The sequence below is a fragment of the Notolepis coatsorum genome (assembly GCF_963971535.1).
Source record: "Notolepis coatsorum genome assembly, contig: SUPER_7_unloc_1, whole genome shotgun sequence".
Taxonomy (NCBI): Eukaryota; Metazoa; Chordata; class Actinopteri; order Aulopiformes; family Paralepididae; genus Notolepis; species Notolepis coatsorum.
The window spans coordinates 1,195,679-1,206,225 of record NW_028174880.1 but is presented as its reverse complement, the minus strand read 5'-3'; the positions used below and the strand labels follow the sequence as shown (position 1 = coordinate 1,206,225).

The 10,547-nt window shown below is 41.0% G+C and overlaps 1 protein-coding gene across 3 annotated transcripts in view; it reads right to left on the bottom strand.

Annotated features, from left to right (window-relative positions):
• Window positions 1-2,910: 2,910 nt before the first annotated feature.
• Window positions 2,911-10,547, bottom strand: part of LOC311232718 (interferon-induced very large GTPase 1-like) — a 78,712-nt gene continuing 71,075 nt past the window's right edge. For all 3 annotated transcript variants that reach the window (XM_084338293.1, XM_084338292.1, XM_084338294.1), the window contains 2 exons: window positions 10,106-10,378; window positions 2,911-7,753 (listed from right to left, as the gene is read on the bottom strand). In XM_084338293.1, coding sequence (XP_084194419.1) covers window positions 3,156-7,753; window positions 10,106-10,378 — 4,871 coding nt within the window. In that variant the 3' untranslated portion in view covers window positions 2,911-3,155. The remainder of the gene's footprint in view (window positions 7,754-10,105; window positions 10,379-10,547) is intronic.

Below are 10,547 nucleotides of genomic sequence, written 5' to 3'. Positions count from 1 at the left end.
CATTGGGCCGGCTCTCTGACGCCTTATTTTCTGGGCCCTGGCCTGAAAAGTTTGGGAACCCCTGTGATAGATGAACCTTCAATAAACCAGCAGTAGATGATCATAATATTCTTGATAGATGAACCTTCAATAAACCAGCAGGAGATGATCATAATGTTCTTGGGGACACATGGTTGACGAACAGAACAGCAGAACAGTTGGGAAGCTAGCAGAACAGTTGGGAAGCTAGCAGAACAGTTGGGAAGCTGCAGAACAGTTGGGATGCTAGCAGAACAGTTGGGAAGCTAGCAGAACAGTTGGGAAGCTAGCAGAACAGTTGGGATGCTAGCAGAACAGTTGGGATGCTAGCAGAACAGTTGGGAAGCTAGCAGAACAGTTGGGAAGCTAGCAGAACAGTTGGGAAGCTAGCAGAACAGTTGGGATGCTAGCAGAACAGTTGGGATGCTAGCAGAACAGTTGGGATGCTAGCAGAACAGTTGGGAAGCTAGCAGAACAGTTGGGATGCTAGCAGAACAGTTGGGATGCTAGCAGAACAGTTGGGATGCTAGCAGAACTGCCGTGAAGACGTGCTAGTGTCTCTTAAAAATAGCATTGTTTACATTTACAAAAAAGGAGACAATTTCTTTAACCTATTCAATATATCTATAGGCCAGAGCATTCATAGCAGTCCTTTTCTAATGTAATCTATTCAATATCTATAGGCTACAGAGCATTCATAGCAGTCCTTTTCTAATGTAATCTATTCAATATCTATAGGCTACAGAATGAATGAATGAAAACTTTATTTAACAGATTGCAGAATGGGTACAATACAGTACGGCTCAATACACACAATTGTTAAGGGGATGCAGACCAGAGAAAGACGTTTGTCTTGTTTCCATCAGATGGAATGTAATCTATTCAATATCTATAGGCTACAGACCATTCATATCAGTCCTTTTCTAATGTAATCTATTCAATATCTATAGGCTACAGAGCATTCAGAGCAGTCCTTTTCATATCCATTGTGAAGATATACTAGATATATACAGAGGTCTTGGCCGTGTCAACGTTTTGATTCCACCTTCCAATCACAACTGCTGAAGTGGGCCGTGATGTGAGTTTGTATGCGTTCACACCGCCTCTAAATGTAGATCTGTATTTGAACATACTGTAAGAATCCAGGCGTTTCGCTGCCTATTTAGTCCATACTTTTCAGAAAGCTCTGGATGTATTATTATTATAATTATTATTGTAATTACTCTGACAATGACATCTATAACACCTTTAACTTGACCATGCATGTCAGAAACCTTTTAACCCTGTGTAATCAGAAACCTTTGTAAATCAATGAAAAACATTTCTACATTTCTATTGATGAATATTAAAATAATGTTGAACCGACTCTGTGTCCATTACATGTCTTTATTTCAGTAGAATCCTTTGGCCACACAGTTTGTGTATACATCATTACATGTCTTTATTTCAGTAGACTCTTTGGCCACACAGTTTGTGTATACATCATTACATGTCTTTATTTCAGTAGAATCCTTTGCCACACAGTTTGTGTATACATCATTACATGTCTTTATTTCAGTAGACTCTTTGGCCACACAGTTTGTGTATACATCATTACATGTCTTTATTTCAGTAGAATCCTTTGCCACACAGTTTGTGTATACATCATTACATGTCTTTATTTCAGTAGAATCCTTTGCCACACAGTTTGTGTATACATCATTACATGTCTTTATTTCAGTAGGATATTTTGCCACACAGTTTGTGTATACATCATTACATATCTTTATTTCAGTAGGATATTTTGCCACACAGTTTGTGTATACATCATTACATGTCTTTATTTCAGTAGGATATTTTGCAACACAGTTTGTGTATACATCATTACATGTCTTTATTTCAGTAGAATCCTTTGCCACACAGTTTGTGTATACATCATTACATGTCTTTATTTCAGTAGAATATTTTGCAACACAGTTTGTGTATACATCATTACATGTCTTTATTTCAGTAGGATATTTTGCCACACAGTTTGTAGTATACATCATTACATGTCTTTATTTCAGTAGAATATTTTGCAACACAGTTTGTGTATACATCATTACATGTCTTTATTTCAGTAGGATATTTTGCCACACAGTTTGTAGTATACATCGTGACTCCATGACACATGTGGAAACCATGCCAGCACATGTAAACTTAAGCAAGTGTACAGTAGGTGAATTAAGAGTGACAATAGCCTTAAAGCTGGCGTAGGCACTAGGTGAGTTAAGAGTGACAATAGCCTTAACCTCTTAAGCCCTATTTTCAGAGAATCTGCCTAAACATACCACTTAAGTAAATGGAAGATTTCTCCACTTCTCCAAGGTCCAATAAAGGGAAGGGAATGATTAAACAGGAGATTTTGTAGAGACAGTATTGAATTCTGAACACATGCAATTTGAAATATGATTATAGAATATAGAATATCAGGCCTACAAATGACCTTATTATCGATGGATTGGGCCAAATCTCCCCTTTCCAATGGCAGAGTTCAATCTGGATTTAGTATAATTTCTCCGCCCTTTCTCATCAGATTGCAACGCCGATTTAAAATGTGAAATAAAAATGTGTACGTACAGAAATAAGTACAAACATGTTTCATTTCATACTGTCGAGTGTACATACAGAAATAAGCACACAAAAAAAGTATATTTTACAAAAGGACTTTCACCTAAACTGACCATTTGCTTGATATTTCATCAGTGTTATCTTCTTACATCCAGTGTGTTTCATCAAGATGTCTATGGTCTGCTCCATGTCTTTCCAACTTTGGTTCCTTTTGATTGCCACGCCGCCTGTGTTGTTTTTATTATTATTTTATTTTGCTCGTTTTTAGTGAGTCGCTCCTCATCTTCATCTGGGAAAGTCTGGGGGTGTTAACCCTAACCCTAAAGTCTGGGGGTGTTAACCCTAACCCTAAAGTCTGGGGGTGTTAACCCTAACCCTAAAGTCTGGGGGTGTTAACCCTAACCCTAAAGTCTGGGGGTGTTAACCCTAACCCTAAAGTCTGGGGGTGTTGCATATGTGGAGTTTATGGTGTTTTTTGTTCTGGATCTATTGTGATGTTTTCTTCTTGACTTGTAAATACATTTGATTTGATTTGATTTGATTGAACTTTACAGTCTGTACATCTTTGTTAAGCTTTCTCTGGCTTGTTCCTTTGTGATGTCCTTCCAGCCAGGGGGCAGGTCGGCAGGCTCTGCCTTGTACTCCTTTGCGAATCCCTCGTTGTGCTGCGCAAAGACATACTTCCAGTAATCAGAGGCCTCCATGCTGGGGTCTGGTTGGATCTTCCAATCTGGGTAGAACTTCCGATATTCTTTATATGGAATGCGTTGTTCCTTTGTATCTGCATTACTGAACGTTCTAGTTTCACTGACATCGGAAGAACACAAGTCAGAGACCAGTTTCTTAGAGTCTATCCAGTGGACTCTCCCCATCCCCCTGGGCCTGTGAATGGGGGTGAAGTGCTCCGTGTGACCTTTCTCTCCTGCTTCACAGGGAGCGTAGCAGAACGGACACAGACGCCCACATCCTAACAAACTTTTAAAGTTTGTTTGTGATTTCAGTGGCAGGTTTGCTAGTTTCTTTTTCACATCTGTTTCTGTGTAAAACCCGTCCTCAAGGGACTTTTCCATCCGACCGACACACTGTTTCAGGTGTGTAGAAAACTTTGCGGGCTCTTTCGAGGTCCAGCGAAGGCCAGCCTTCAGTTCATCATAGGAGATCACCAGGTTCTTGTTGAGCTTCTGGCAGATCGCGCTAATGAGGCTGTGAACGTCTGTGTTCTCCACTTCTGAACTACTGATCGCTTCCTGTACTTTGTCTGTGATCTCTTTCAAGATTTTCACTTCCAAATGTGCTATGGTGTGTTTATCTTGTGATGCAAACGTCTCAATCTCTTTATCAATCCATGCTTCAACAAATGCCTCATAGTGGATGGAATACTGAACAAACTGTTCAATGTTATCATCCTCCAGTAGTTGTTTGAGTATTGCATACTGGAGAAATGTCCTGGTTGTGAAATTGGAGCTTTGTTTGGATTCCTCTCTGATGTTCTTTTCAATGGCTGGCCACAGACTTCTGTTGACATGTTCTTTCACCGCCTTCTTCAGGCATTCGGTGAACTCCTCTGCTTTCCTCTCGCACTGGTCTGCCTCTTTGTACTGATCCATGAGGTCAGCCAGATACATGGACTTGTGCTCCTCCAGGATTTCTTTTGGGTCATTCTTTTCAAGGAATCTATTGTGCAAGCATTGAAACTTTTCCATTGCTTTGCGGAAGATTTCAATCTTCAGATTAACCTCAAATTCTGCACTTTTCTTGAAGTTTGATCTGTCGAGATCATCGTCAATCATTTTCAGCAGGTCAGTGGTATACATAGCTTGGTAATCAGATGGCTGGGCCACTTTCTCATTGACAAATCGGTCACATGTCCGACTGATGTTGGTAGCTATTTGTTCTATTTCAGACATTTTTGAATCATTCCCTTTGAATCCCTTCCAAAACGTCCATGCTTGTGCACTTGTTGCTTTTACACCTGTTGGCGTCACAACCTGTGTACCAGAGGTTGAGAAACTAACATTACTGAGCAACTGATTTACAGCAGATCCTCTGTTCCTCAGATCATTTCTCAGATGTTGCTCCATCTCTTGACGAATGTTTCGCTTCTCAAGGCTTTTGATGGACAGCTCTTTAACTATAGAATTCCATGTTTTTTCAAATTCTTCCCCTAGTTGCTCGTCTGTCATGGTTCCCTTTTCCCTGCAAGCAGTAAGCAAGGCAACAACCTGCTTTTCTATTTTGTCTGACTGAGTTTTCTTTAGATCATCTATTTTGTTCATGTTCTGCCTTTTCTCCACTGCAGATTCAAGATGGTTCTTCAGCGAGTTTTCCATCTCTGTAGACAGCATCTTTGCACTGTTCTCAAAGTTCCCTTTGTGCTTTTCCACTAGTTCAGCATGATTTTCTTTCTTCTCAAAGTACTTTTGCACTTTTCCCTGAATCTCTTTCTCTTGGTCACGTAGTGTAGCTGTGCACTCAGACCAGAGACGGTCCTTAAGCACATGTAGGGTACGGGCTCTTTTTGAACAGGCCACCGTTCCGTGGTTTGATATCTCCATCTCGGCTCCTTGCCAACAACTCTGCATGTTGTTCCTGAAGTTCCTGTCCCACTCACCGAACTCCTGAGACAAGCTATTGTACGCGTCTACCTCGAGGCAGTTGCGAAAGCTGAAGATGAAGTTCTCGTGCTTCACAGCGTTCCACAAGCTCTTGGTCCACTCCAGAAAGTCCATGATAGAGGAAACAGGAGTCTTCAAGTCTTCCAACTTCTGGATGATACTTTTCTTCACCACGGCCACTGCATCACTGTAGCCTGTACTGACAGGTGCCATTGGTGGAGTGCCATGCCACAGGCCAGGAAGGTAGAAGCTGTCCTGTTCCGGGTTATACACCATGATGTCTGTGAATCTCTTATTGACTACTTTCTTCTCCATCTTGGCTGCTATTCCTGTCATCTCATCCAGCTGCTGCACAAAGATATTTCTGCCACTTGCATTTTTTGCATGGGCAGCAACACCTGGTACATTCTGATGTACAAACAGACACAGTGGTTTCTTTCCCACTTCCTTCATTCTGAGGAAGGCGTGCACCACAATCTGCAAGACGTCCTTCATCTCCGCGGCGTTCTCCATCGCTATGTTGATGATTGTAACATCGCTCAGTCCGATGACCATTGTTGCCAGTTCATTGTCATGCTCATAACTGTCGGCCAGCTGAGCCAGCTCTGGAGCCTTCAGGCCCTCTGTGTCAATGACCATGATGAAGTTGCAGCCAAGCTTTTCCTTTAGGTCCTCTTCCACTCTGATGAGTTGCATGAAAGCACCTCTTGTGCATCTACCACTGCTGACAGCAAACTGAACCCCAAACATGGTGTTGAGGAGAGTGGACTTGCCAGAACTCTGAACACCGAGCACTGTGATGACTCTGATTTTGCTTTCCGATTTGGTCAAAGAGTGAATTTCCTTCAGCACGTCTTCAATCCACCTAATCGGGATGTATGATGCATCGCCATCCATGAGCTCCAATGGAAAGCCATCCAACATTAGCTGGGCACAGATCTTTGGCAAATCTTTGACTTTTTTTCGAGTGGCATCATTTTCAGGAAGGGTAACCGCAGACTCGTAGAGCTGTCCAATCTCTCTTAAGAAATGTTCTATTCCTAGCGAGGTATTTGAGATCTTTGCTTCAAGGAGTGCGAGTGCTTTCCCATCTTTAGAATCTTTACAGAGTTCTTTATACTCATTCTTCAAGTGAGAGACGAGTATTCTGGAATGGTCATCTAAATTAATTTTTAACCATTTGAGATAGAAGGAACGTTGCTGCCCTTCGTACTTTCTCAAATAATCAATCAATTTGACCACAGTTCCGTTCTGTCCTTGAGCCACTTGCTGTTTCCTTAAGTTGTCTTTTTGCTTCCTCAGCCTGCCTTTGTACTGGTCAACGTTTTCCTGTCCTACATCTTTACATTTACACTCCTCCCTTTCCAGTTTTGCTATGGCACTCAAGAGCTCGTCTTGCAATGGCAATTCTTTCTCCTTAAAATGTGATGTTTGGGAGATTCCATCACTGATTGAATTTGCTTCCTTGCGGGAATCCTGACAAGCTTCTTCATCCACAGAGATGCCAATGCTACGTGCAACGTCAGACATTTTTTCCACACTGCATGTATGTGGGTTTGCTGAGATCACTTGTGTGATTACAGAGGACAGTTTTTTCACAAGCTGCGCGTTGTTCATCCGTCTGTCTTTCCTTATCATCTGACCATCTTGTATTTGGGTCTTCTCAAAGCTTGCTGCATTATAGCCCTGGTCTTCAGTGTTGCAGACAATGAAAAGTTTACCCTGGTGTGGTAAAGACAGCAAACCTTCACTAGTGGCTAAATCATCACAAAACACAAACATTGCTGCTGATGTTTTCTGGAGGAAAGAGAACTGGGTTTCAAAATGTCGGAGATCCCCACGAAGATTAGCCACAGCCAAAGCCTCTGGAAAGACATCGATGCTTTCTTTCCCACAGGGCATGTACCAGCTCATCTCTACCAAGCCATCGGACATCATCCTGGATTGATTACCGCCTGTCATGTTTCGATGAACAAAAGTGTTATTGACCTGCTGAGATTTACTCAGAACCTCATTGAGAAGCTGTGACTTTGACAAGCTACTTTCTCCAAGCCTGACAAAAGACACCATGGGGAGGTCCGTCAGAACAATGCGGTCCTCTACAAACCCTCTCTGCTCCACCATGGAATGAGGCCTAAAGCTCTTCACTATGTTCCTCAGAGACCACTGCATCAGAGTCACCCCTTGCGGTTCACACTTGGGCAGCAGAAGCGGAACGGCAAACTGACACATGGACATTTTCAAGGCGATCTCCTGCTGTAGGAAGGGATCAGAGCATAAGAACAGTGAAACTACGAGATCTAGTGGATTCACATGATCATTCTCATCAGAAAAAGAGCACAAAACATCTCTGGCCGCCGCGTTAACCTTCATCAGTTCACTGAGAAAACGCGGCACGAGAGTTTGTAGAGTTGGAGCTTTGCTTTCATCCACTGTCCGTCCGTTGAGAGCGAGAGTTGTATTCAGTGACAGTTTCTTTGAGAAGTGCTGTCCAAGTCCTAGTTTCGCCAAACATGATTTCAGGCTGGATTCTGAAACAATAAGGAATACAGCGTATAGAGATTAGATTACATTTCTATTGTCATCGTACAGCACAAGTATTTCCCGCAGGATAATAAAAAAGTATTTCTATTCTAAATACAGTACAATGAAAAGAAGTTGGCATCTAACCACAGTGCAAAGGTAACAGTATGTAAGTAAGTGCATAACAATATGCAGTGTGATTAAATGTAAACAAGTGATTCAAATGGATTATGTATAATAAAGCTAGAGTAATATGAGCATCTGCTGTATGTACTGTATTATTATGTGCAGTGATATAAGTATAAATACACTATTGTAGTAACCCAGACTGGCCAGTGGTATAAGTAATACGTGTAGGTATGGGATATATACAGATATATACTATATACAGTATGTATATAAACAGGAATATACATGCAGGAATATATGCAGATAGATGAATATGGTAAATACAGTATTATTGTACATGGCTATCAGGGTAGACTATAGTTTGAGGTAGGTAGTTATGATTACAGTGTAAGGCAGTTGTAGACTATGAAGGCAGTAGACAGATATAAGCTGAGCAACAGAGGTCAGAGTTTGTACAGTAGAGGCAACAGCCCATACTATAGGCCATAATATAAGCTGACAATGCACCACATTCATACGACATAACTTTCAATTGAATGCCTGCTAATTTGCATTGTGACTTGATTATTACAAATATTCATATTTTACAATATGGATTAATAAGATTCAAGGGTCATAAACTGTCATGTTAATTTCCTATCTTTTGCTGCTTTTTGATCAGGTAAACTTCTCAATTAAATTGTATATTTGATTCACTTATTCATAACCGAGGTGCTTAGAAAATAAAACCACTGTATAGTATACAATATAACTAAGGCTGTCAAAGTTAACGCGGTATTAACGCACTTGGGCGCCCCTATTTTCTTTATTTTTATCCACTTTTTCTCCTTATTTTTCTATTTTACTCCCATCCCAATTTCGTGTTTCCAATTCTCCCCTCCCCTGTCTTGAACGTTGCTCGCATATGCCTCCCACTGGTTGGCCGTAGGCAGGATAGAAGCCTTGCATCACGTGTCCCCTCCGGTACACGAGGAGGCAGCCTGTCGCGTCTTTTCACCTGCCAGCGCGGACTCTCATTGGCGAGGTGTAACGTGTGGGAGGCTCACACTACCCCCGCCATTTCCTGTCTCTGCTGTGCAGGCGCCCTGACCGACCTGTAGGAGTCGCTGTCCACAATGTCCAGATTACCACCCATTGACCTCCACCCGCTAACTCTGCCAATGAGTTAGTATGACGGCCGGCCCAAGCCAGAGGCAATGCTGACACCCGGATTCGAGACCGGAGTCTCTTGCATTGGTGACGACCGCAATCTCCGCTGCACCACCCAGCCGCCAGCGCCCCAATTTTATTTTAAGTTATTTTGTGCATCACTTTGTTTTGAATTTAATGCAAATTTGCAATGCATGAGGGTCATCCTTTTGTGTTAAATGGCTGCATAAAGCAAGCATTTGTTGACTCTCATGTTGATAAGAGTATTAAAACTTGGGACTTGAAAAAGATCCGTTTAAGGTAGATACATTTTTTTTTAATAAAAATTTGATTCATTTGTGATTAATTGCGAGTTAACTATGGACAATCATGCGATTAATCAGATTAAATATTTGTATCGATTGACAGCACTAAATATAACCACTTTATAGTATACAATATAAATACTGTATAGTATACAATATAACCACTGTATAGTATACAATATAACCAGTGTATAGTATACAATATAACCACTGTATAGTATACAATATAACTACTGTATAGTATACAATATAACCACTGTATAGTATACAATATAACCACTGTATAGAATACAATATAACCACTGTGTAGTATACAATATAACCACTGTATAGTATACAATATAAATACTGTATAGTATATAATATAACCACTGTATAGAATACAATATAACCACTGTATAGTATACAATATAACCACTGTATAGTATATAATATAACCACTGTATATACAATATAACCACTGTGTAGTATACAATATAAATACTGTATAGTATACAATATAACCACTGTATAGTATACAATATAACCAGTGTATAGTATACAATATAACCACTGTATAGTATACAATATAACCACTGTATAGTATACAATATAACCACTTAGTATACAATATAACCACTGTATAGTATACAATATAACCACTGTATAGTATACAATATAACCACTTAGTATACAATATAACCACTGTATAGTATACAATATAACCACTGTATAGTATACAATATAAACACTGTATAGTATGAGCCAGTCCTACTTGGTTTTCTGGGGACTGCTTACTTGTTTTGAAGGTCACTGACACAGGTTGGCTGTTTTCATGGTTTTGTGAGACAGTGCAGACAGAGACGAGGTACTCTGAGTCACAGTGCAGATCAGACAGTGTGATTCTTGGGGTCTGTATCGTTTGGACAATGGGCTCCTCCATCTTTGGGCGCTGGTAGGACACCTGGTAGTGGAACAGAGTTTGATCTGTTCCGCTTGGCAGGTTCCAGTTCATGGTAGCTGTTGAGGACGTCACCGCCTCCACCTTCAGCTTTTCTGGTGCTGGAACCACTACAGGGAGAATAACATCATCATTATTAGTGTAACCGAGTGGATTTGAACCTGCGACCATAGGATCCACAGGCGGCCGCACTAACCAGCTGAGCTAAAGGGTCAGACCCGTGAGCAGGTGCTGGTTGACTGCGACCGACTCGTTAGTAGTTGACTTTACTACATTATT